At 37.8% G+C, this 24,377-nt stretch overlaps 3 protein-coding genes across 4 annotated transcripts; 1 reads left to right on the top strand and 2 right to left on the bottom strand.

The window, feature by feature from the left end:
- Positions 1-2,386: 2,386 nt before the first annotated feature.
- Positions 2,387-5,983, bottom strand: LOC122081234 (tubby-like protein 8). The gene is made up of 9 exons (XM_042648263.1): positions 5,407-5,983; positions 5,190-5,304; positions 4,562-4,738; positions 4,372-4,427; positions 4,188-4,284; positions 3,808-3,897; positions 3,586-3,678; positions 3,390-3,457; positions 2,387-2,845 (listed from the first exon to the last, which is right to left on the bottom strand). Exons 1-9 carry the CDS (start codon positions 5,919-5,921, stop codon positions 2,770-2,772), a joined length of 1,287 nt encoding a protein of 428 aa, XP_042504197.1. The 5' UTR covers positions 5,922-5,983; the 3' UTR covers positions 2,387-2,769.
- Positions 5,984-9,687: 3,704 nt separating this feature from the next.
- LOC122081407 lies at positions 9,688-11,248 on the top strand. Of its 2 annotated transcripts, none has more exons than XM_042648526.1 (5): positions 9,688-10,071; positions 10,157-10,374; positions 10,453-10,581; positions 10,735-10,866; positions 10,952-11,248. In XM_042648526.1, exons 1-5 carry the CDS (start codon positions 9,753-9,755, stop codon positions 11,063-11,065), a joined length of 912 nt encoding a protein of 303 aa, XP_042504460.1. In that variant the 5' UTR covers positions 9,688-9,752; the 3' UTR covers positions 11,066-11,248. The 2 variants fall into 2 exon arrangements, with proteins under 2 accessions (XP_042504460.1, XP_042504461.1); XM_042648527.1 differs by having other exon boundaries at positions 9,885-10,071; positions 10,174-10,374.
- An 8,661-nt stretch (positions 11,249-19,909) lies between these two features.
- LOC122081476 (nudix hydrolase 3-like) lies at positions 19,910-21,958 on the bottom strand. Its single transcript, XM_042648624.1, has 4 exons — positions 21,803-21,958; positions 21,607-21,697; positions 21,373-21,519; positions 19,910-20,331 (listed from the first exon to the last, which is right to left on the bottom strand). The coding sequence occupies exons 1-4, from the start codon at positions 21,937-21,939 to the stop codon at positions 20,260-20,262; spliced, it is 447 nt and encodes a 148-aa protein (XP_042504558.1). The 5' UTR covers positions 21,940-21,958; the 3' UTR covers positions 19,910-20,259.
- Positions 21,959-24,377: the final 2,419 nt, after the last annotated feature.

Genomic DNA, 24,377 nt, shown 5'->3' with positions numbered 1-24,377 from the left:
CTTAACTGGTCTCTACTTATATCCTCTGTTGTTATTCTCATAACCACTAAATTTGTCATGTTGTTCCATCTCTCTCTATGTGACTCTCCCTGTCTCTAGTTGACACTTGTATCAACCTGTGCTTGTTATTTTTCTTTGCCTCGGTACCTTTCTCTTCTGTCTATTATTCACTGACTCATATGTATCTTTTGCCTTAGCCTTCAATCTCTTTGCATTCAGTTGTCGAGCTATCTCAGATGTGTTCACTATTGTCTTAGAAGACTCCCCCTTCTCTATGACTGACATAATACTGATAATAGCATATCTCTAATAATCCTGTATCATATATGCCACATTAGATCTCTCTTTAGGTATACAAAGATTACATAACTCTTGATTTAATTCTGATATTTGTAATCTCTTCTTGCTGAGATGAGGTTCAACTGTTTCTACAACATGGAATCTACTTCTTTCATTAACGTATGTGAGTACCAAGTCTCTGAAGCTCTGACACTTGTGTTTCAATGTTGTGGTCTCTTCCTCAATATTGTTGCACATTTCATCTTTTCTGATGACTTAAGCTTCCAGTTCATCAATAATAAATCTGGACTCTTTCACTTGAGTTTCTAGGGTGAAAATGATTTCCATTGTATTTCTCAAACCCTTGGAGAGCTTTTTATTCCTCCTTATGTGTCTCATTACATCAACTCTAGGTTTCTCAGTATGAAACAACAACCTAGAACAAAAATAGGTATTACCTCTCCCTGAGTAATACCACGCTCAATCTATTGTTCACAGCCTCTAACATTGGGTGCACGCACTCCAATGTTCAACACAACTCCATAGATAAATCCTTCATAATTTTTCGTGCACCAAACTCTCTGGGAGCAAACTATTCAAGTTTTCTCTACATATGGACGTTCCTCTCGTTCTCTAAGTGCACAAAACTTTGCAGAACTCAATTCATACTTATAAGGAGGGAAATATCCCAGTTTTACTGAAACACTGTCGGGAATGGGCAAATTTGTAAATTCAAGTAAGTATTCGTGACAAATGGTGTGTCACGGTCGGCGACATAATGTTTGCATCGTCAAGAACTCGAGTGGCTCGCTTCTGGGCCGTCTTTTTTCCTTCAAAAACGCGGGTGAGATTCTGGCCATTGGATCGGCCAACCTCGAACTCCCGAACTCGGGTGTGCTGAGAACACTTATATCAAAATCTTTCTTTATAGCACATGTTACACTGTCAGACACCATAGTGATTTCAACACTTTGCACGATCCAGTGTATCGTGATGGATGAGACATGATGGAATCTCAAGTGTCCTTATTTCGCACCTTCATCTCGGCCACCCAAAATGAATCTAATGACATGGTTTGATATCAACCACCCAAAAAGTGATCCAGTGCTTGTCATTCTATAGAACTTAATACACCTAACCTTTCAAATGTGTTGAAACGAAATCTTACATATTTGAGGGCTTTTTTCCCTCAAATTTCGCATAGGCCAAAAGAACGAAAAACGTCAGGAGTGAGGTAAGCTACTGGAATGCCCTCATCCCTGCAGGAAAAGATCAAAGTAGCTTCCCCAAATTCTCAAAGGCTCTCCCAATACGTTTCATTTTAGTGTGATTTACGAGAATCCCCATAGCTTCTTCATCCGACATCGAAATGACTCAATTCAACTTGCATTGGAACCATGACTCAACGAGCTTAATTTGTTATGTAGAATTCACTAGTCATATCTGCCATTAAGCCTTCCCAAATTAACTCCGAACATTCCGCCACTACATGAACTTGTGATTTAGAAACTTTAACCATAAAAGTCCTTCACTTGCTGCTTCCAAACACTTCCAAAGCCTTCGTAAGGTTGTAATATGCTTCCAAATACCATCCACTATGCCCGAATGCATCTATGACATTATCAAATTACCAAACTGCCCTTTCTTTGGGCACCATCGCATTGGAGAAGCGAGCCTAGGGTTGCATCTTGCAAAGAAGTGGAGAAGACAGACTAGAGGAACAGCCGCCCTCGAAGAAGATGGCCATGATTAACTACCTGGCTCTCAGGCAGCCAACGAAGATCATTGCCAGGGAGGGAATTAAAAATGAAATTTTCAGGAAGCACGAAGGGGTTCGAAGGGGAGGGAGAGAGAGAGAGAGAGAGAGAAAGAGGGGGGGCTAGGAGCTTAGGCTCTCGAGCTCCAAAACTCTATAAACGATGGCGAAGTTCTTGTTATTTATGACTATAGTTTCATTGCCCCCCCCCATAGCTTGGGAGCTCTTTCTCTTCTGAAAGATCCACGGAACAACATATTCTCATTTGATTTTATTTGCCCATTGTGGGTAATATATTCAATCCTCTCTGATTTCAAATATTCTTTAGCAACATTCTGATAACAAAAAACATTGCAACCATAATAGCAAACTTGTTAAATGCTACTCATCATCAGAAAGGTCACAACATGAACATCAACATAAGAGAATTACATGAAAGTATGAAGCATTTTCACATAAAAATGGGGGGAAAAAAACTGACATTTCATATTTACTAAAACCTGTGTCAAGGAACTTTTGACTCAGCAGTACATGTCAAATACCCAAAACAATTTTCAACCTCCCAGCCAACCCCCAGGATGTTCCTTGTTTTGAATACTAAAGAGATACTGAAGCTTATCATCAGTTTTCCTCTCACCACCTCAATATGCAAGTTGACTTTCCACAAAATGTTGATCTGTTGCTCCTTTTTCCTTTGTATCCAAGTTGAATAACAAAACAGCTACAGCTCGCTACTACACTGTGCAACAAAGTTTTGAGTCCATGGATGCCAGACACATACAAAAAGCTTGGTAACCAGTCAATGGATATCTGCAAAATGGAAACAATCATTAGTTCTATTTGTTATTTTCCAAAAATACAGATTTGGGGGTTTCTAGGTTAGACCATGCACAGATTACACAGACACTAAAAGGAATAGGGAAAAATGAAAACTGAAGCCTACTAAATTAGAATACAAATTCATCAATCACCATTGTTAATATCATAGTGTATCACAGCCAAGAAGGATGATAATTTTGATACCCCTGTATACTGATGGAACTGGTTTCCCTGTTAGCACAAAGTTTGCAGGCCAGAAATGGACACTGACAGCTTATCACTGCCTTAAGTGCAATATCTTTTTGCTAAATAAAAATATATTAGCTTACTGTGCAAGTTCTAGGATGGGATCATGTTAGTTTGATGTTAGGAATGTTAATTCTGAGGTGACTCTCTGATCCTCTGATTAAGTTTAACAAAGTTTCGGGACATGCCAAAATTTAAGAACAGGGTTTTATACAGATATTAGAACTCACCAACTTGATCACATACAGATATTGGACATCTAATTCAAAGGTGGTGCTGCAGTCTTTACCTGTAATCCATGAGGTACTTTGACTTATCTACCCTTGCTAGCTGCAGGATCGACTGCTTTCCGTTTTCCTAGTTGAACAATGCATATTATAAGTTGAAGCTAAATTTAAGTTGGGAGTTCATTGATCAAAGCTTCATTTATGTGCTTTGTTTTTCTTCCAACCACAAGTGTTTCATTCACACTGTATATTCCTTACCTCCATTGTCAGCTGGAAGTTTTTCACTGAGCTTTGAATTCTAAGTCCTGCTCTTCCCCTCTCTCTGAAGTCTAATTCATATCGCCTTGAAATCTGAAGAGACATCAGAAACAACAAAATATCGAATAATATGAAACTAAACCACAGAACCTACAGCTCGTCTCTAACATTAATGGTATAAGACAGTATAATATGTTGAAAACAAATATTCCCCATACATACATTATTGTAGTGTGGAACCCTCGAGAACAGTTGATGAACTTTGTTCATCTTACCCTCCCAGTCCTTGGGAAGGCCATTGATATGTTGAATCTGCAAAACAGTGAAATTTCAGCTCTTCATTTACTCATCTTAAGAATTCTGAAGGTAATTTGATAACAAAACTCTTCAATGCAAACCCAAGATACACTAAAATCCCTAGTTTTTGTTGCATTAGGTACCATAAGCAAAACACTATTTGCACATGTAGACCAATAAGCATCACAATCCAATGAGTCTCATATGAAGATCCAACAACTTTAGCCCATGAACTATTTCCTTTTGTTTTGGATAATCATAGCATTTGTACTGGATTGAGTCTCCTTTGTTCTGTTTTAGTTCACCTGAGTTGTACTCTTTAACTGCATAGATTGATGCTTCGGTATCCATGCCCTCATGCTTCTGTAACTTCCAGTCCAAGTGGTTATTGTAGGTATGAATCTGTCAAAACCAGGGCCTTAATTAAAAACAAGAATTTCCTAGATTACAGAAAGTTTCTCTGATCATTGAAGATTGTGATTTGCTTACGATACAATGGAAAGCAGTTGCTTGGGCTGTTTCTTTAAGGAATCACGCTGGCTCCCCTGCGATCAAATGGATTATATGGAAATTAAGGACAAGTTCATATGTGCCTGTTCAATCAAAAATTCTAATTCCATTTCTGAGGTGATCTTTATTCCAAACAAGACAGTAGACACAAGTAAATGGAGAATTAAACCTGGCCCCAGATTTGGTACTTTGATCCCATAAGGTTAGCTGTTACATTCCCCAAGAAGCTCTCATCTGAGCAGCTAGATATCCCCTTTGTATTCTGAGCTATGATGAATTCAGACCGCCCATTACGCCGCCTATGATGTGCCACTGCAAGTTTTCGATCTCGTCGACCATGACCCTCCTGGTTTCCCCAATATGAGAATAAAGGGTTAAATTTGGTCCTGGTAAGAAATTCATTTGTCTCAAAATTCCAAACTGGAAATGTTTTTTAAGACTAGAACTATCAGCTCTAGTTTAATTATTTCTGAAGCAATTATTAAATTTCCAAACAGCAAAGAATACTGAACTTCTCTCTCTCTCTCTCTCTCTCTCTCTCTCTCTCTCTCAAGTTAACAGATAAAACAAGTAGCTTTTGGGTAAATAATTGAAGCCAGAAAAATTATACTAAGAAAAAGGGGGTGATCAACCAAGTAAATCGGCTTCATAACTCAAATATGTTAATGCAAACAAAAAGAAAATCAGGAAACCTCCACAGAGAACATACAGAAAAGATTCATGAATAATGCTATTTCATTGTCCCAAAATGTAAAGAAAGACAAGCTAGGAAGATTTATGAGTTGCAGAGATCTTACATTGGTGAGAAGTGAATATAGATTTCCACCATCCAGTCCTTCTGGTGATGCTTCCTTTACTATGACACAAGTACACCTCCCTACATCCAAAGGCAATGGCCTACACAACAATGATCTGAAAAGTCCCCACCACACCAACAACATTAGATTTGCATTCATCCATAACACTATTACAAAGAAGAGAAGTTAAATTCATGAAAGGGTATCCAATTCCAACCTATTAGGTAGAGTTGACCAAGATGATGCAGGTGCAGCTTCGGAATCCGAATGATCCCACACATTCATTCTACTCGAATTATCAGACTCGATTGGATCCCAAATCTTAGACCCAAAAGATGAATCTGGTTCATTCAACTGCATACAGAGCTGTAGAGAAGATGGCTTCAAGACCCTATTTTTGAGACCCACAGAAGATGGAGATTTCCCATCTGGGTTCTCCCCCTCTTTCTTTTCATCAGAACTGCAACTGGACACTACATATTCTTTGTTCTTACTGTCCAGAAGACCTTGTTTGATGTTGGGAGTGAGATTCTCCTTGTTATCAGAAGTGATAACAGAGGAATTCCGGCACAACCGAAGCCCAAAAGTGCTGCTAATGCTATGGACTCCTTCACTGCTGCTTCGGTTGTGTTTTAGCTCATTGAGAGGATTGACATAAAGGGAATTGTAAGAAGCTTGGCGTGGAACTGAAGATCTCTTCGAACCAGCCATGGTAGTCTGAGGAGTTACCATCTAGAAAGGGTAGTAGCACTATAGATTAATTATATATACGAGAGAGAGATTCAAATTTGAAAGGCATGGGGAAGTGTGCTAACGGGTTACAAATCTGTATGTACTTTTTGAAGGAAATTGGTGTGTCCCGAGTTTTAAGACTTTTTTGAGAGTCATTGAGTTTGTCGGATTATTTAACTAGTGGCTTGGTTTTTGGTGAAGAGGTTCGGGCGGGAAACAAGATTTTGAATGAAAGTACAGCATTGTTTCGGATTTAGTGATTGCGCGAGTCACGAGGACGAGGGAGTAGTTGGGAGTTTGAATAGTTGAAATCTGCAATTATCATTAGTTGCAAATATATGACAAGAGGATCCTGACAAGACGCTAGGACTCTAGTGAGTATTGACTGCAGAGAACACCTAACCAGTCCAACAGTCCCAGTCCCACCCTGACCATTGTCATTTGTCACCAAGTTGAGAACTCGGTATGGGAATGGGGTCGATCAAGGCAAGGATCTGATATTGATTCGGAGCAGTCAGGACTTAGGATCATGGTTTCAAGTATCAATCTTGGATCGGTTGTATTCGTTGTATTGGATTGGAATCAGTTGAGGTCGATCCCTGAATCTTGACCGATCCGAATCAAGATTTTCATGTATAATCCAAATATTTGTCATTTGGTAGGTTGAATGAAACTAATGGATCCAGTTTATTTTCAAAGTTTCGAAGAAGGAGAAGCCTCCCTCTTTCTCTTAAAATTCTCGTCTTCAATCGATTAAGAACAGAAACCTCATAGGATAGGTGCTGGCAATCCTCTATTTTCAGAGTTTCCATGATGGAAACACATAGGATTCTTCTCACATTAGAGCTTCTTGCCACATATCACTACCTTCTTACGGCTGTGGGCAGGAGGGGGAGCCCCAAAAGGGACTTGGTATGGGAAAGGAGTAGGTGCCGGTGCCCATGGCAGTGGTGGTGGCGAAGGGGCACGATGGTAATCATAGGAATAGTGGGGAGGAGGGAGGTTGCAGGGATCTACAATGTGGGTTATGGCTTCGCACAATGCGCATCTTATCAATTGGGCTCCCGACAAGTTGCAGCGGTGTGTGGCAATTAAAAATGCATCTTCAACGTTTATGAAAGAATAAACGGATCTCGGACACAGAACACAGAGAGAAAGAGAGAATCAATTTGGAATCAAGGAAAAGATTGAAATCAGAGAAGAAGAATGTGTGTGTGTGTGTGTGTGAGAGAGAGAGAGAGAGAGAGAGAGAGAGAGAGAGGTGAGTTATGGGTAAATGGAGGAGAGGAAGAAGGGTAGAATTGTCTTTTTCATTTCAAAAACTAACATTTCTCTCACGGTGTTAGGTTGGATGAGTTTATTTATATTAAATGAAACATGAGGGGTTGGATGTAATACGGGTAAATGCGGGGGGAGGTGGATGTAATTTCCCTTATTTTTATTTTAAAAGAAAAATTAATTAGAGAAAACATCAAAGATATTAATGTTGTCATTACATATGGATGATGATTTCTTGCTTTGCATAGCTTTGTGATCTATGTAGGCCAAAAGAACAAGTGAACAACCACTTCATTGGTGGGCCTGAGCCAAAAAAAAGTGTAGAGGGTGTTACAGACATCAAGAAAAAGGGAATGATGCTCCAAGGCCGTGAGGTGGCTATTTGGTCAAAAAAAGAAAGTTTCAATTCTTTGGAGTTACTCCAGATTTCTGTAAGCTTCCATCCTTCAGTCGAGCATGTTGGACTTCAAGCAAGATCCCCTGTGCGCCTACTTTATAAATGTCTCTAGTCAACAAGTAATCCATAGTAATGAGATATATTTTTTCTTTATGTGAAAAACAGGTAGCCCATCCAGAAGCCGTAAGGCAAGCATCTAAAACGAATGCACAAATCATGATTTGGGAAACAAAGTTATGGAATTAAGTTGTGAATGGTATACCTGAGATTCAGAATAGATAAGATGGTGTGATTGCATGGAAGTGATCCTACCACAAGGCAAGTTTGAGAATAGAATGAGGGTGGTTGGGTTTCTTTTTTTTTTTTGAAAATGATTTTATATTTGACCATATAAAATAGCTAGTAGTAATAAAGTGTAGAAAAAAATTATTGAAATATCTCTAGGTATATAGTTAGAATTAAAATGATATATGAAAAGTTGCTGAAAGGAGTCAACAGAGAAGTAGTTAGTGCGAAACCCAATGGATAAGTTGCCCAAATCCGCTTAATAAAGTCACAAGAGATGAAAGTATGCCAAACAAATTCTGTTGCCTATGGCATAAGCAACAAATGGGGTCAACATTCATCCATTTCCCCAAAAGATCTTTTGTGAGAATCCCTCCAATAGATAGCCTCGAAAAGAAGAGCTTAAATTTTAGGCGTATTTTGAGTTTTCATTAGAATAGCCTCCAATGTGAGTAAGGAGAGGAACAGTGACACCTGTATGAGAATCTAATTGCATTAGTAAGTATTCCATGATTTAAAAATTTAACAGCTAATTTAATGGTTAAATTTCTTATTGTTGATAGGTGACACCAACACAAATCCAACTTAGAGTTTTAAGGGAATTTCTAAAATATCAGAGATAATTGAGAGGAGAAGAACGTACATGTACATGGTATGGTAAGTTATGACATGCACTTTACCAAAAAAAATACATAATTACATGTACATGTGTTAACTTGTTAGCAAATTGATACATTCGACAAATGGCCTTCCCGTGAATTCACAACTCTAATTGATATCCTTATATGGGAACTTTGGAGGACTATAGTTTTCGTTATTTATATCTATCGAGACTTAATAATTTAATTAGATATATAGTAAGTAGTGGTTTTAAGGGTCTAATTACACTGTTATCGTACATGTATTTTTGAACATCATTCATACACTCTCTAACATAAGGATGTGAATTTGAAATCGAAATTGTTTATCGAAACTGAACCGAGTCATTTACATCAAAATCACAAAACTGTTTAGTAAATGGTTCAGTTCTGATTTTAAGTTTAAGACCGATTAGTTAAATGTATTGGATCGGTTTTAACCGTTCAACCCATTGGTTTCAAACCGAATTGACACCGTAAAAATCAAACCGTTTAAACTGTCAAAACTGATCCGGTTAGTCCGTATAACGATTAAATATTTGGCTATTTTAACAAAACATAATGGTTTAATTTAGGGAAAAATTAAGGACTATAGAGTCTGTTCAACAGTCTATTCAATAATTTACTCCTATTATGTAGTTTTGTAATTAAATCTTTGCTTGTTCAATGCCTTATCTAATTTGATACAAGATTAAAACATTTATCAATAAAAACAAATTTTAGTAAGCATACGAATAAATTAGCAAACCGATTACTAACTGTTTAGAAATTGTATGAAATAAACCGCGATCAAAACCATTTAAAATCGTGAAACCGTCACCGTTAAAAATCATGAAATCGAAATCTTACTAAACTAAAAGTGAGTATGGGCACTGTATTCCTGGATCATTCTGACTGATTCCTAATTCCTAATGCCTAATTCCTGACCTTTTCATGTATATAGCTCAAGAGTAAAATCAGAATAAAAACTAATTTTCTTTAAAAAGAACATAGATAAATCTATCCGATATGATTCGATCTAGGCCGATCCGAATCAATATCGGCCTTGAACGATGTAATCGATGGCTGGATATGAATGGATAGGGCATTTTCAGAACGGGTGGCTGTGGATCTCTCGTCGTCATCGGGTTTCAGGCCTCTCCAAGTTAATAGTTACTTCGAACAGACCACGTTACGTTACAACTGGTCGCGAAGTAAGGCGTAGGCTTAAAAAGTTACGCAACCGGTGCAGGTATGGCCAACGCAGCAGCAGTCTACGCTACTAGCTCACTTCGACACCATTGGAGAAGGCCATCATCATCCATCAGGGTTAGGGCATCGACATCCATGGCCGCTACCCCTTCCACCACCACCACTACCAGTGTTGTTCCTGCAATTATCGTCGGAGGTGGACGTGTAGGAAAAGCCTTGCAGAGCATGGGTACCGGCAATGATGTTCTTGTGAAGAGAGGTGAATCAGCGCCTCTTGATTTCCCTGGACCCATCTTAGTCTGCACCAGAAATGACGATCTTGAAGCTGTGCTTCAATCCACTCCTCAGTCTCGCTGGAACGGTACCTCATTAACGCTCCTCTTCTTTTTTATTCGAATTTATAATCGAGTAATAAGGAAATTGAATGGATGTTAACAATCTAGCAGATTTGGTTTTCTTCCAGAATGGAATGCTTGATCCTTGGCTCCAGAGTAAAGGCCTTGAGAATGCAGACCAGGTATTGGCATATTTCGCCATCTCTAAGCTCGGTGAACCTCCCATTGATGGTATTACAGATACCAATCCAGAGGGCTTGACTGCTGCTTATGGCAAATGGGCTTCTGCTGTAGCTGCAAGATTACAGTCTGGTGGCCTTTCTTGCAAGGTAGTGGAGTTGGATTGGGACTGTAGTCATGGGATTTCAATATCGAGTGAAACTGTTTTGACTGGTTTATAATTTCAGGTGCTGGACAAGGAAGCTTTCCAGAAACAGATGTTGGAGAAATTGATATGGATATGTGCTTTCATGCTTGTTGGAGCTAGGCATCCGGGAGCCACTGTAGGGGTTGTGGAGAAGGAATACCGTTCTGAGGCAAGGCCATACTTTCAAGATCTTAATTTCATTGTTGTACTTCATGTGTTTGCTTCAATGCCTGTGACACTTACTTCATGATCAATTAAATTCAAAGAATCTAATTATGAAGCATTCAAAATTTGAAATAATATAAATGATCTTTGGTTGCAGGTTGGTAGCCTCATTTCAGAACTTGCTTCAGCTGCAGCGGCAGAGAAGGGTCTAGTGTTTGAAGAAGCCATGGAGGAGAGGTTATGTGCTTATTCAAGAGCAGTTGCACATTTTCCAACTGCTGTGAAAGAGGTAAATTGTTAGTTATACAGTAACTTCACAAGCTCAAGTTATTTGCATAGTTTTTTTCTAACTGTTTTCGTTCTGATGTTTACAGTTCAAATGGAGGAATGGATGGTTCTATTCGCTCACCGAGAAGGCACTTGCCAAAGGGAAATCAGACCCATGCCCTTTACATACAGCATGGCTCAAGGAGCTGAAAATTGTGTAAGAGAGATATTTTCATATGTTGTTTCCAATCTACTTCAACTGCCTTGAACTATTAATGAGAAGAGTAGTTGATTGATGTCCTCTACATTCTCTTTGGCCAACATGCAGTGTCCCTCAGAATTGTAACTTATAATACTCTAGAGGCTTTATAAAATCCAATGCAACTAGTATTTTGTTCTCTTCATATTAGTTGATCCTATATTCTGTTTAGGGATTGTATGTGATAGATGCTGACTATTCTGTCTCATTAGATACTGCTAATCTCACTGTAATACCAGATTTCACCCAATTTCTGTGGATCTATAAAATAAAATCATTAGACTAGACATGGTTGCGTGAGAAAGCAGAATGAACTATCTGATAGGTCCCACCCAACTCTTATAGTGAACAGCATCAAAGTTGGGTGTTCCTAAGTAATGGCTGTTCAAAGCAAATGTGAAGATATGCATCAGTTGTGGACCAACTAGGCATTCACATGGTCATCAATAGGCTTAAAAGCCTAAGACAGGAAGTTTCACAATGTTTCACAGGAAAAGAAACTGAATAGATTGGGGATGTTAGTGGATGTTTTTATCTTCTTTTGACCTGAACAGAGCAGTCCACTCATCAATGATCTAAAGACAAAATAGGTGAAAGGGTTACTATAAACTTACCTCTTCAATTAAAAAAAAAACCCTGAATGAACAGTAGTAGATCAAAGGGATAAGCATAAACTGATCAATTATAGTCCCGGGCCATCTGGCAGACATGAAAATGCTTCCATTGTAAGAGGAAATACAGTAGGCCCAAGAATGCTAATCCTTCTAAATATTTATAGATAGAACTTAAGAACTTCAAATTGTAACAAAATACTGTTGAGGAAAATGCCAGCAAGCTCTTCTGTCTTGGAATTTAATTTTATTCTTTCTAAGAAAACCTCGACTTTTAATTCATTGTTGGTCGCTTGCTGGTAAATTGTGCAAATTCCTCTGGACACCATTTGGAAAATTGCAAACCGTGGATTTACTTTATATTAATTTTGAAGTATTCATAATCATGACATGTATGGATGTTTCATTAATTCATGAAGCAAGAAACCTGGAGGAAAAAACCATATTCATGAAGAAGCACTTCACACTTCACATATGGTTCTTTTGCTCCGACAAGTTGCAAAAATAATTAAATCAGAACTCAAATATGAATTTCTTCTGTTTCTCAAGAGAAGTTCTTCAGCAGTTTCTGTTTCGGATAGCTAGACCTTTTCCTTCATTCTCTTTTACCTTGTTTTCTTCACAAAGAAGCTTCTTATTTGCTAATCATGAACCAAGCACATTTATTTTGTGGGCATTGAAACGAAACAAAAAATGCTCTTGCTACCAAAGGTACAAGATGAAGGCAAACTCATGTCTAGTAGTGTAGTATAGTCTAAAATCTAGACTAGACGAGTAATTGTTTAACTAAAAGAATTAATAATCGATAAAGACTCAAACCGTAGAAAAATAGAGGAAGAATTTATTAGAATCTGATATTAAATGAAGCAAATCAACCTGATAAAATTAGAGAAAGCAGGGTCATTAGCATTGCTGGTGATGGGAATGCCAGACGAAGATTCTGTCCTTTGTAGTAAACTTCTGTTCCCAACTAGAACTGTCCTGGAATTCTGCAACCAAACAATAACCTTCCATATCTCCTTTTTTCCCTTAAAAAAAGGGGGAAAAAGTTTTAAGGATTTTTAACTTGATTATCAATTCCCCAATATTTTCTACTCTGACTAACAATATCTTTATTTGGTTGAATAACACAGATCCCTATTTGGCTATTTTTGTCACTGATAAGTAGGACAAATGTATAGAGAGATTTAAAAAGGGGAAGCTTAATCTCAAAACATCATATTGTTGTGCAAGGAGAGTGCTCATGGACATACACCAACTAGAAATTAAAATGAAGCTCAATCTTCCATCTTTTATAGAATGAAAGAAATTTGGTCATTGAAGGTGCATCCTAAACTCAGAAATTACATATGTGAATCCTGCATTGGAGTTTCTGTTGTTAGAGAGAGATTGTTTGAGAAGAGGGTTTGATGTAGATAAGTCACTTGGGCTTATTTTATTGTAAATAAGCCTTGGGTTGTGTTATGTATGTGTTGGGCCTTTGATCCCATGAGTTTTCTTTGAAATGAGACACTTTAATGGGTTTAAAATATGGGTAGAAAGTAGGAAAATATGATTTAATTCATTAGTTTAATTAGTTGCTATTTAATTCAATGGATTATTAGTTAGTTAATCCTACTCCATGTTGAAATCATAAAGTCAAATCGTAGTCCTATTTTGAATTCCTAGTTGTAGTAGGAGTGTCTAGTCCTCTTTGGAAACTAGTTCCTAGTCTTAGTATGATTGTAAACTTCTCCTCTATAAATAGAGAGGCATATGTACCATTATTGAACAGATTTAAATAAAGAAGATTTGCAATCAATTGCTTAGAGCAACCGGGATAGCTGTGGGTGAGAAGCTTGGGCCGAGATAGCCATCTCCTCTCCCACTTCCCTTGTTTCTTCTTTATTTTAATCACTTTATTTCCTTGCTATTTTTTGTTTACTGTTATTGGAAGTTCATACCTGTTAAAACATTCAAAATCAAAATCTGCCAGCCAAAGAGTTTTAGTTCTAAGAAGATCAATCGACCCTTATTGCTGCCCAAGTTTGAGATGTGATTTGCAGATTCTTTGGAGGACTGGTTCTACACTCTAAGAAGATCAATCGATCCTCTCTTAAAGGTTATTTAAAGAAGACAAGTTTCTGTTCTTGCAGAATTCTTCACTTTCTCTCTCCTAGGTCAGAAAATCAAGAAAGCTTGTAACTTTACAACAAGCTATCAGAATCCTCTCAACTTTGGGAGTTTTTGTACCCTCCCTAGGGACTATCTACGCCCAAGAGTACAGCTCAATCGGACTCCTACAGACCTGGTCGCACCTCTCTCTCCAGCTCTATAGCAGGTCCTTCTCTCTCCTATTGGGTTGGGTTTTGGGTTGGTTTTGCTCCTGTATGGGTATTATATCCTTAGGGGTTTATTTGATAGTCTTATTTCTTTGTTTCCTACTCCTATTTGTATTGTTTGGGGTTATAAGCTGCTGGGTAGTTTCTTGTAATCTACTCCTACATTAAGTGGTATCAGAGCCGAATGATCCCTTACTCTACTGAAACACAACTCCCTGTGACTCCCTTTCTCTCCCAAGTTGTCTCTTTCCTTTTTTTTTTTTTTTACTTTTAAATTCTGTTTTATTTGCTGTTAATAAAGAGTTCCAGATCTGCCCTTCAACCTTTAGTTCTATCTAGCCAAGCACCTCAATCGACAGCCCAAGATGACTCTCAAAAACAAGGATCGATCAGCTGGCTTTTCTCTCTCTTGACAGCCTAGCCGACAACGCTCTATTCACATTAGGTCTCAGTTCACTCAGGCCTTTCCAGCGGCTGTTCCTAGTACTTAAAGGATCCCTCAATCCTCCTCTTAGACCTACCCAAGCAGGACAACATCAGTTCTTGGAGTTCTTGATCTTTTCTCTCTCCAAAGGCCAGAAATCAAGAATCAGTAGATCTCCTACACCAGCCGGTAGAATCCCTTCATCTTTGGAGGTTTTGTCCCTCCCCTACAGGCTACATTTGACCCAAGTCTCAGCCTCAATAGAGGTCCACAGCCCCAACCGCAAGTATTCTCCTATATCTCCTGCGTAGGGTTATTCTCTCCCATAGGGTTTGTTTTTTGGGTGTAACTTTTGGGGCTCTATTTTTTTGGGTCTTGTGTGGGTTATTAAACTCTTGTTCCGTGGGTTGCTTTCATCCTTATGGAGGTTATTTCTGGTTTGTTTTTTAAGTATCTCTTATGGTAATTCCACTCATGGAGGTTGCCAAGTTCTGTGGGTCATAAATTTCTTCCTTGTGAGGTGTACTATATTTCGTGGGGGTTAATATCTTGTAATCTACTCCTACATTAGGGTTGTGGCCAACTAATGCAAATAGATTGGAGGCTATTTAGTATCCTGTAATCTACTCTTGCATTAGGGTTGTGGCTAACTAATGCAAATAGATTGGAGGATATTTTAAGATAGGAGCAAAGAAACTGCTAGGAATAGAGTCACAAGTATAAGGATGAAAGGAAATAGCAAGGATGAGGGGAAGGTTAAAGTCATGGGAAGAGAGAGAGAGAGGCAATAACCTCAACATTAATTCAATTAAAATAATTTTCCATTCCATAAGTTTGTGTAGGATTACAATCCTATTATGAAAACCAAGTAAACTTACTATAAGACATCTACACCAAGTAAACAACTATCCCCTCAAACTACCAAAACAAAAGCTTACTTAAACTGATCAAATACTTTGCTATAAAAGACTCCAAAGTGCAAACAATATAAATTACTGAATAGCAATAGTAAAAGGCTTTTCTAGACTAAACTGACTTAATAGCAGCAAGCTAGCTGTTACGTACCTAACTTCCTCATTATTATTATTTGTATGTGGGTAGGATTTATTGTCACGGTGGAATGTTAAGTAGTTATTAGAAGTTGGTAAGGTAGTAGAAGTTAGAGATAAATATTGGAAGTGGAAGTAGTGGAATACGTGAAGCAACGGCTTGTAACTACTTGTTTATCCTATTTAATAGGAACTAATATGGAATAGAAGAGGAATGAAATATTATCCTAAATTATCTCTCTTGATCTTATCTTGAGAAGAGGCGGTTACCTCCCAATTAGCCAAATGTCCGACTTCGTCCGTAAAGCCAAGAGGCAGACACCTCCTAATTAGCCAAAATCCTACATCATCTCTCATATTTTCTCCCCCTTTCCTACTTTCTCTCCCTCTCTCCACCGTGTAAGTATCAATAGCCTTCAAGTTCGTGGTAGTGTGAAACCTCTCCTATAGTCAAGTGTTGTTACATTTCGATCACCAAGCCATTAAGATAAGTCTTATCTGTAGACCCTTCTGGCTACTAAGGGTTCTCCAAATACTGCTCCTCTTCCTTCTTGCAATGGGGGAATCTAAGAATCATCTCTAAATATGATAAAATATGACAATTCAATGGTTCTAACTACAAGAGATGGAACTAGATCCTAGAGTTTGCTTTGGATCAATTAATCATCTCTCTTGCACTAATTGAATCCATACCTGTTGAGAGCAATGATTTTGCTTTAGACACCAGAAGGGAATCAGGAATTTAAGTAGAATACGAATAAAATGGGCATACTCGGTGCACGAGGCTCCTGCATATGTGAGGTAGGGGGAGTTGGGTGGGCGAGATGATGCGGATCCGGGTTCCAAGAACAGGAATCGGATCGCTTAGGGCCCACAATAAAGTAGTAAATTTAAAAATAAGGAGTAATGACAGTTCTATAATTAATTGAATCTAAAGGGATAAGTGGGGTTCAAGTAAGTGATGGCCTGATGGGATATGGAAGGAATTAAGAATTATTGTGAAAAGATAAATTAGGAAGCAAAATTAAGGGAAAAAGTTATAGAGGAAAAAAGGGGAAAAGTAAGGGTATTTTGGAAAAAAAAAAAGAACAAAGACTAGTTTCAGCAAAGGGGGAGAGTCCCGTATGAGGTTGAGAGGGGTATTATGGGAAAAATAGAAAATAAAGGCTAAAAGCAAACCCACGATTCTTCACTCTTGGGGGTTGTCTTCAACCTCCAGCCAAGAAGATGGAAGCGGAAGACCAGCCGTGTATGAAAGCTAGAGCTCTCAATAGGATCGATCACATGGGTTGAAATTAAAGGATTTCTGATCGCCCTGATGAGTGTAACCTTCGATCAGAATTTTAGCTTGAACCATAAGGATCCAAGTGACCAATAGAGATCTGCTGGAACAAGGATCAGCGGTAGTTGCAGGTTCAGAACTGGATCCAAATGGGCATCTTACGGTAGGGTGAATATCAGTTCTAGTACTCTGTGGAACTCACAAATCAGAAGTGTTTTTGATCTCAGATTCAAATATCTAAATCGCCTTAGGGTTTGCAGCTGCTCCTCCAAGTCTCAGGCCAACAGATTTTGGGATGAAGAAGATTGAAGCAAACTTGATGGGCTGCTACTGTCGGCTAACAGGGAAAACCGAGAAGAAAACCCGAGAAGAAGAATACGAAGAAATAAAGAGGGAAATAAGAGAGGGAAAAGAAAGAGATTATAAGATTTCAGAGAGGGAGAAAAAGGGGTCGGCAGCCATGTTTTCAAAACCGAAGAAATTTTCAACCAAGTTTCTATTAATCCAATCTCAAAAACTGAGTTATTCTCTATATTTACATGACTAATATAAGAAAAAATCAAATAATTAATGAAAATTATTCTAAAATTAGAAGCTAGCTAATTTAAAAAGAAATTAATTCTAAAACAATAGAAAATCAAATCAAAAGATATTTCTTTCCTAAGTCCATCGTGCAACTGCATCACGAGAATTACGCAGCCTTACTTTGAGAATGCCCCAAGATTGTTTCGACGCTTGACCTGGTTTGTACGTTTACTGTTGGACCAAGTGCGCCCCCTTAGATTACCAATAAAATGTATAACGTTTATGCTCCTCATGAATATGCCAACCTTATATGGGTTGCTTTGGAGAAAAAATATGCTCCAGAAGCTGCTGGTAATAAGAAGTACGCGATTTCTGATTCCCTTCAATATTTTTTATTTTTATTTTTTTAAGATGAGAAGAAAATATCTATTCTGGTTTTAGTGCATGGTATCGGAATAGGTATCGATCATCTAAAAAATCAATATAGTATTGGAATGGATTGAAATCTGATTGCCCGTACCGGTTAGAAAGACCCTTTATTTACCTTAAAAATGGATTTTAGACCTTTTTTTACCCCAGGTCCTTACCATTCAACTGATATGGTGTCGACCAGGTTTTGAGATCGGATACATGCCAATCGATCGGAAATTCAATAACTTAGAACCATGATCACCATTATTCAGGCTAACTCATCCCTTTAATAGGAATACAGAATAAAACTGGGAACAAGCCTATTTTTGCATTTTTGTCCAACGTTGATAAAGGAATGGTGTTTCTGGTATCTCAGTTTTCCTCAGGAAGCAACACTGATGGTGTGTTTGCTTGCATTACTGAAAGCAGGGACCAAAACCCAAACTTATACTTCCCTCTCATACAACTCCCACTCACAATTGCAAATAGCAGTTTCTTGTTGATGTGGCAATGTAGAACACTATCAGCACTTACATTTATTGGTAATGAAGAGTTACTCAAAAGTGCACCTTGTTCCTTTATCTCTCTGGAGTTTCCCACGTAACTAAGGGGGATTGTCAGCATATGTCTTAAAAAGGAAGATTTTGAAGCAACAGAGGATGAATTATTGCATTTGGTGGAGCATCTGAGGGCTTCTTAACCACTGCACTGTGGTGCCCTTGCAAGATAAAATCCATAGAGGAAAGATATAAGAGAAACAAGGGCTACTGCAACTATCAGAAGCAACAACCGTAACAAGTACTTAGAAGGAAGGGTCAGGAGACTCGGGACCCATGGAGGTTCCCATAATTGAGTGTGGATTGGGTTCTTGTACGACAACCATTCTCATATGGGATTGATCCACAGATGGAAATCATGGAATCCACCACAGGGTTTTCCTTGAGTGCACTCCATCTGTTGGGATTGTCATATGGGACTGATCCACACACATGGAAATCTTGGAATCCACCACAGGATTTTTTTCTTGAGTGAATTCCATCTGTGTGGATCAATCGCAAATGAGAACCTGATTTGCTCTCCGCAAAATTGTTGTTTGGGAGGAAGAGACAGAAAAGATAAGGCGAGGAGGTGGGGCCTAAGGTGAGCATGGCAAGATATGAGGAGGGGGTGCGAGAGGAGCAATTTAGGAATTTTAAAGTTTCATGGGGGAGGTGAAAGTTTGGATTTCTGGGGGAATCAGAAAAGTTTTGAATAGGGGAGTTCAACTTGGAACCCTTTTTATGTGTTTCAACTTGGAACCCTTTGTCCCTCTCAAACTAAACAATAACTGATTGAATGCATCCATGGAATCAGAATCATTAGTTGATTTGAATCTATCAATTCCGATTGTGTCTAATTCTCAAAATATGTCTTGGATAGTTCAAAATTGCAATAAGTCTCTCGTTTTAGCTATTTTCTCCTTTTAGTCACTAAAATTGCTAAATAAAACCAATGAAACTTACCTCTTGCAACTAAATCTATAATAGTTTTTGGATAAACAACTCCAAAACCAAGGGTTCTGTCCCCAATGAACTGGTAGGTGTTTCAGTTGGTGGTTCCAGGGAAACCAGAAGGAAACGTCCATGACCAAACATGTCATATATGGAAGGAAAGATGTTCCAATCTACCGGTTCTTGTAGAAGAATGCAATTACTGATCTATATGGGATGGGTGGTTTTTGGCTGGATATGAACCTTGATTCAGCTAGTACTGAGCTTTCTTGATCACAATACGTACAAATGAAATGAACCTGAGAGACATAGGATTTACTAGGCCAAATGTTAACCACCAAACAGAGAAGGGAAAAAAAAAAACCCACAACTGTTGTGCAGAGTAAACATAGGATTGTATAAAACATCTATTCAATTATGATCAGTCTTGTACTGTTTGAGATATAGCGCATCCCAGATGTGGCATCCCATAAAGTCTGACAAGGAACAATGACCACATTTAATTTGTGCTCACTATATTATCACCACAGCTATTCTTCTGAAATCAAGATATATTTAAGGTACAATGCAGCCCTAGACAAGAGTGAATTGGAAAGGATAAATAATATAAGGATCAAGTGGAATGAAACGTTTGCTTGTAAAGTCAAGTGAAATGAACAAAAAAAAAATAATAATAATAAGGAAACAATTCAGTGGTCCGTAAAAGGTTTTTATTAAATCTAAAAGCATGGGAAGTTAATTGTCATGTAATAATTGTTGGTTCTAGTACACCAAAGACATTTTCACTTGAGTATTGACCAAACAGACTTAAAGTAAAGGTCTGAAGGTATGACTTCTGATATGTATACAGGCTCATGTTTTGAAGGATGATGTTGATGATAGAAGTACCTCCACTTTCTTGTCCCATGGGAGGTCATCCTTGATTCATCAATTGCTTTGTACAGTCTCCCACAAGCTCAATATATTTTCAAGGCAATATCCTCATCTTGGTCTCTCAGACCAAAATGAAACAAGTGGAAACCTAATGGAAGGGAAAAGGCACGTCACATTTGCTCATGATTCTTCTCCAACATTTTGTCAGCAATATGAAATATGGGAGCGATATCCACTGGCACCTGAAATTAACCAAAATAAAATGACAAGAAACCAAATTTAAGTGCCTCTAATGATCATGAAAGTGGAAAAATTTAAGTATGCACTTCACAACTGTTGGGGTTGGGTATGTCTTGTATTTTGTAATGGTCCATATAATTATAATTGGTCTGTATTTGTAACTGGGTTGAGTTTGGGTCATTAAATGTATGAGTTATAATTACAATTATGTGGGGTTTAGGGTTTTGCGTTTCCTATATATTGTTTTTATGGCGAAAACCTTGAGTCACAAGCAAAGGAGAGATCACTTTGTGAGGTGGAGAGTGATGTAAAGAGTTTTTCAAAAATAGTGGAAAATCTTTGGTTCTCTCGTGTGGAGGTAGGCAATTTTTCCAAACCACGTTAAATTCCTTGGATTGTGTGTGATTGTTTACTTGGGTTCTTCCTTGTGGTTGCACATTCGTCCCCAACAACTACAAGGATATGGGAGGGATTTTCATTGTTGAGAATCACTTTTATCCAGAAAAATAGAAATACATTATTTAATTATGAAAATGATTCCTGCCAGGCTGCCTGGTGCCTGTGCCCAGACATAGAGGGGTGACATGATGCGTGCGCCCCTCGTAAAATGTGAAGATCCCACCCCTGTTGATGCCATCATGCACACTGTCATTGGCTCATGTGCTGGTGCAGGGTCCACATAGCCTGGTAACGATCCCCCACCCTTTAATTATTTATGTTTTAGGTTGTCTGCAGCTAGATGGGTATAGGCACTGACTTGTGATGGTCTGTGGGGATAGCCATCCCCATAATCCAAACCAGGAGTCAATCTATATGTTACTTGATGGTACACTAGGCCAAATCAGTCGTATCGTCTCACAGTAGCTCCCTAGTTCTGCCATAATGCATTGGGAAAAATTCTATGGCACATAAAGCACATCACCGACATTAAAAGGGAAAATTGAATGAAACCACAGAGGGCTCTTTCCTTTCCCAGTCAACATGATACACCTTCCAAGTTGCAAATGTTCTGATTTTATGTAGCATAGAGTAAAGTCCTGTACCTGGATGTTTTCTAATTTCTCCAGCGCAAGCCGCAAAGGATCTGTCATTTTACCATATTCCTGAAGAAATAATTTCGCAGCTTCCTTGTCACCTTTTGCCTGTATGGTGAGTATCTTCCTGCTCAAACTCTCCACAGCTTCTTCAACCTTTCAACATAAATACAAATTTTATGCCACAGATATTTTATTTTGTGGAAGAACATCACTTAATCGTAGTAGTTGGGACCTTCTTACCTTGGTAAAATTGACAGAAAATGTTCCATCTGAGTGCAAAACAAAAGCTTCTTTTTCGAATAACCAGTTAAACTGCAGTGCTTGACCTTTTCTGATTTCATTTTGACAACATCAGTTAGCCAAAAAAGGTAGGCAAGGAGGCTCTAAAAGTTAATGTTGATATGATAAAACATAGCATAAAACAGTAAGAATTTACCCATGAGCTTCTTCTAACCCAAAACGTATTGATCGGAAGCATCCCGCAAGGAAAGAAACGTACATAGATTTAATCAAGCTTATTGAAAGCAGTTCCTGATAAAAAGGGAAAAGATAAAATGCCAAATAGATGCCCATAAATAGCTTAGGAGCCAGAAGTTTTTTATCTGTTCATATTTGGCGAATAATGATGCCAAAGAAAAAAAAAAAGAGAAGGAGAAAGAGAGAAGCAAAGATGAGTTAGCATGAGAGCTAAATGGTAAAAACCACAATAACAAATTATTCCAGGATATAAATATGGAATCTTAAATTACAATGAACATAACACCATGTCAATGGACATAAAAATCCAAGTAGAAAATCAGCTAAATGCGTTTTGCAATTTTCTTTATGCAGTGGTCCCCATTAAAAATGTGATCCTTTTCTTCTAAAGTGAATCTCCATGTAGGCATGTGTTTGCATGTGTCTATGGCAAAATATACAGCAGGATGGAATCAAGTCATTGATGACAATTGTACTTCAGAACATTAATATCAACTTTTTGGAATTGGAACTCTAGCAATGATTCTCCATCAGTATATGTTTTATGTTTTGTTTGAGATTTTAAATGTAACCACAAGCGTACGGAGGTCGAACTCAGAGAGAGCAGCCACTTTATTTTTTTTTCTTTTAATAATGCGAAAGTGAACCTATTAATGGTTGTGATCTAATTCTAACTACCGTCCTAAACATATGTATCTAAAATAACGACCTAACCATTCGTCATCTAAGAATTTAAAGACGCAAGCCACGCAATTAAAATTAAATAAATAAATAAGTGAAAATAAACAACCCACGCAATTAAAAAAAAATAAAGGAAAAAAATGCTGAAATAAAAATAAAGTAAAAGAAAGGGGAGAAAGCTAGAGAGAGACTCACAAGTAGGTTTCTCTACTTAGCCCAAGGGATGCATCATAATATAAGCTTCCCTATTTGACCAGAGAGTCACTCTTACAAGGGTTACTCTACTTGGCTTTAGAGAAAGGGAGACAATTAAAATAAAAGCAATAAATTGATAGTTCTATGCCTAGGAGGGGCAAAGCCAACACATACACTAGCCATGAACCTTGGGGGAAAGGGATAGCAATAATGTAACGACTGAAATTAAAATCCTAAATTAAGAAAGAAATGGTAGTTAGAAGAAGGAATGAGAGGGGGGAGAGAACATTACTGAAGGAGCCTACTTACTTGAATCAATGCTTGAACTTGAAAGCTTGGGTGATTTGAGATACTACCAATACTAAAAACCAGATCTGAAATAAACCAAATCTGAAATTTTTAGTACTAGAGAAAACAAATCTTGAAACAAAAAAAACTGAATTTGAAAAAAAAGATGCTCCACGGCTTGTGATCTTGTCACCTAGATCTAAGCCTAGAACTATAACTTTAAAAATTACAACTCAATTGCATAAATCATAAACATAAAAGGCTGAATAAGAATAAAAGAGTGATTGCATTAATTGACATAAAAAAAAACTATTACAAAAGTGATTAAAGCAAAAATAGAGAAGAACTAAAACTAAAGAGTGAGAGAGGGAGAGAGAGAAGAAAACTAAGCATAGACTAGAAAATAAACTAAGGGGAATAATAATTAAGAGGGGGGAGGAAGGCTTTTATAGGGCTTTTGTTTTGCCTCCTTCCTTCTACAAGTCTTTTTTAAGAAAAGAAATAAAATAAAATAAAATAAAATCTTGGTAAAAATCCTCATTCTCTGAGATATTGTGTGAGGAAAGAGAAAATCCGTTTCCAAAATTAACAAATTCTATTCCTTCCTTGCAATATTAACCAATATCTTGCAATCTTGATTAAATCAGAAAGGAATCTCTGCATAGCATCTTCAAAATCTTGTGAGGTGGCAAGGAGAGAGAATAATCTTCAGGATTTTGTAGGAGAGAGGATGTGGTACCAATGAGTGGGTCCCACCTTTGGACTGGTTCTTGATTCACTTTAAGCACTTTCTCTTGTAAACTTAAAAAACTAAAAATAAAAAATAAAATAAAAGTAGTACTATCCAAAGTGGGGCAAAATGTACACTTATATCCCTAAGATTTCACACATTATTGTGCTCATCAAATTCCCCCATACTTGACTTTTGCTCGTCCTCGAGCAAGATAAATAAATAAAGAAATGAAAGAAAAAACCTAACTCACTTTCGTAGGGATCACGGTTGCACTTAATATGTGCAACAAGCCTTTAAAACCCTAAGGGGGTGTTTGGTTCGGTAAATCTTTGGGATGACATTCTTTAGAATGATAATTCTTAATTTTTTGAGTTGTTTGGTTCCACTAGGATGACCCTCATAAGTGAGCACCCTACTTCCCATGAATGACCATATTACAAAGGATGTGTTCCAAATCTGAGTTTACCTCAACACTTAAACTCAGATTTGAACAACCTTTTTACCACCTAGTATAAAAGGAGAAAGCAGAAAGAAGTTCTCTACGGAAGCCAATATCTCAACCCGCGAGAAACATGTACTAGCCTCAAGGCAACCAAACGATTTTTCAGAAAGAAACATAATTCAGAAGAATGTCTAT

The sequence above is a fragment of the Macadamia integrifolia genome, chromosome 6 (genome assembly GCF_013358625.1).
Source record: "Macadamia integrifolia cultivar HAES 741 chromosome 6, SCU_Mint_v3, whole genome shotgun sequence".
NCBI lineage: Eukaryota > Viridiplantae > Streptophyta > Magnoliopsida > Proteales > Proteaceae > Macadamia > Macadamia integrifolia.
Note: the sequence above shows the minus strand (reverse complement) of the source record. Positions and strands in the feature narration are given on the sequence as shown.